Below are 2,866 nucleotides of genomic sequence, written 5' to 3' on the forward strand. Positions count from 1 at the left end.
TATTTCTCTGTATTAACCCTATCCCTGGATAAACAAATGAAACTACATCATTCATTCGTTACAGCTTAGTTCCTACAGCAACTGCTGCAAAAAATCGGTACGCCTGGAAATTGGAGATATAAACCGCCTAAGCTTCAGTGTATATACAAAACATAACCTACAAAATCGTTACGATCCTACTTTAAACAAAGAAATTACTTTACAATGTCTGCACTCCTTTTCTTTTCTTCTGTTGTATTCCAATCTGCTGGAACTGCTCTCTTCACTGAAACTCTGACGCCTGGAACTGAATCTTCATCACTGTTATCACTAGAACCGTAACCACTTAGCAGTCCTAGAGCACCCTTCATATCACCCGCCATACTTTACTACTGCCACCAAAGACTTACCACACCGATTCACACTGACTTTCACGGAACTACACCACACACATTACTGTCGCGACAGCGACCGTCGACACTCACTGCTCTGAACATTGTTACCGTCTGACACTAGGTGCGACATTAGCGCCTCAAGCAGTGAGAAAGCATCCGTAAAATTAAAATTTGTTTTTAATTATTTTTCTAATTAATTGACGAAATAATTATTACATTTTTTGCGTTCCAAGAATTTATAAATTGTCATGGGATAAGAACAATCACGCAATACACATAAAGACAGCCGAATCTCCCTGATTCAGTGACATAAGCTACAACTTTATGATGAGGAAATACTTTCGAATATTTGTATAATTGCAGATTACTCCATAGAAAGTAAGAGAATACAAAAACGTATTTCATGGATAATAAAAAAACATTTCTTGTGTTGTCTGTTCTTCTCTTGGCGCTTAACTTCTCTGTGTGGGGAGTAATGTTTCGTACAGCCTTACAGTTCACTCCAGATTATATGCATCTTAAAAACCTTAAAATATACATGAAAAGTGTCGAAATATACAAGCTAGTTACTGCGTGCATTATATATCAAAGTCGAAGCTGTGGAGGTGGCGCAGTGGTTAGACACTGGACTTGCATTCGAGAGGACGACGGTTCAATCCCGCGTCCAGCCATCCTGATTTAGGTTTTCCGTGATTTCCCTAAATCGCTCCAGGCTAAAGCAGGGATGGTTCCTCTGAAAGGACACAGCCGACTTCCTTCCCCGTCCTTCCCTAATCCAATGAGACCGATGACCTCGCTGTCTGGTCTCCTTTCCCCCAAACTACCCAACCCTCGAAGCTGTGCATACAGTTACGAGGAAGAACTCCGGCCACGGAGGTTAGGAAGGGGGCCTTTCTGGGATTATTTTCTAAAAATTTGCAAACTGGGACACATACAGTGTTTCAAGAGTTCTTACTTTTTGCTATTGTTGTCGTTAACAAGTGGATGCGAAGCGAGTGAGCCGCAGCGAAACAATCGATATGTACAAATGAAATTCGAGATATATCGCACCCAAAGGGGCACACTAAAGACCTCCGTAATATCACAGTCTAATATTACAGTCGAGACACTTCGCCTCGATTTTGTTGCCTACCGCGCCAGGTAGCACCCCAAGCAGCCAGTAACTTAAACTGTGAGTTCGGCGCGATCGTGAAACCGAATAGTGGCTGTTTATTTTGATTTCTACAATGGTTTATACAAGCGGGAGGGTTTGTAGCGCACTACATTGCAGCAACAACAGGAAGAAGACACCACAGTTGTCTTTTTTTCTTAGGTTTTCTAAGGATCCTGAGAGGTATGTACCATAATATTACTAAACTGTATCATCAGCATTCACTTGCAAACTACATGTGTAGTAATGATTAATGTTTAATTTTAGGAGCAGAAAATGGCTATTTAGTAGCAGACGAGAAGACCTTATGAGAAAGAAAACAGTTTACCTGTATAATAATATCAGGTTTTCAGAATGAGATTTTCACGCTGCAGTGGAGTGTGCGCTGATATGAAACTTCCTGGCAGATTAAAACTGTGTGCCCGACCGAGACTCGAACTCGGGACCTTTGCCTTTCGCGGGCAAGTGCTCTACCAACTGAGCTACCGAAGCATGACTCACGCCCGGTACTAACAGCTTTACTTCTGCCAGTACCTCGTCTCCTACCTTCCAAACTTTACAGAAGCTCACCTGCGAACCTTGCAGAACTATCACTCCTGAAAGAAAGGATATTGCGGAGACATGGCTTAGCCACAGCCTGGGGGATGTTTCCAGAATGAGATTTTCACTCTGCAGCAGAGTGTGCGCTGATATGAAACTTCCTGGCAGATTAAAACTGTGTGCCCGACCGAGACTCGAACTCGGGACCTTTGCCTTTCGTGGGCAAGTGCTCTACCAACTGAGCTACCGAAGCACGACTCACGCCCGGTACTCACAGCTTTACTTGTGCCAGTACCTCGTCTCCTACCTTCCAAACTTTACAGAAACTCTCCTGCGAACCTTGCAGAACTAGCACTCCTGAAAGAAAGGATATTTCGGAGACATGGCTTAGCCACAGCCTGGGGGATGTTTCCAGAATGAGATTTTCACTCTGCAGCGGAGTGTGCGCTGATATGAAACTTCCTAGCAGATTAAAACTGTGTGCCCGACCGAGACTCGAACTCGGGACCTTTGCCTTTCGCAGGCAAGTGCTCTACCAACTGAGCTACCGAAGCATGACTCACGCCCGGTACTAACAGCTTTACTTCTGCCAGTACCTCGTCTCCTACCTTCCAAACTTTACAGAAGCTCTCCTGCAAACCTGCAGTTCTATCCAACGTCACGAATGTGTTATAGCTTGCCACTCGATTCATGGTTTTTGTCATACTAGGGCTTAATTTAGAATCATTTTTAGAAACATATATGTCTTCTGATACTACTCAAACTCTTGGAGGCAAGAAAATAACTCAAATATTTCGTAAAT

At 43.3% G+C, this 2,866-nt stretch overlaps 1 protein-coding gene across 2 annotated transcripts in view; it reads right to left on the minus strand.

The window, feature by feature from the left end:
• The window catches only part of LOC124789626 (U6 snRNA phosphodiesterase 1), a 51,532-nt gene extending 51,169 nt beyond the window's left edge, over positions 1-363 (minus strand). Inside the window, exon 1 of one of the 2 annotated variants that reach the window (XM_047257045.1) lies at positions 199-363. In XM_047257045.1, coding sequence (XP_047113001.1) covers positions 199-362 — 164 coding nt within the window. In that variant the 5' untranslated portion in view covers position 363. Of the gene's footprint in view, positions 127-198 lie in introns of those variants that run through there. The other variant, XM_047257047.1, reaches the window with a different exon arrangement.
• Between the last annotated feature and the right edge of the window lie 2,503 nt (positions 364-2,866).

This window comes from Schistocerca piceifrons, chromosome 3, assembly GCF_021461385.2.
Source record: "Schistocerca piceifrons isolate TAMUIC-IGC-003096 chromosome 3, iqSchPice1.1, whole genome shotgun sequence".
NCBI classification, from domain to species: Eukaryota; Metazoa; Arthropoda; class Insecta; order Orthoptera; family Acrididae; genus Schistocerca; species Schistocerca piceifrons.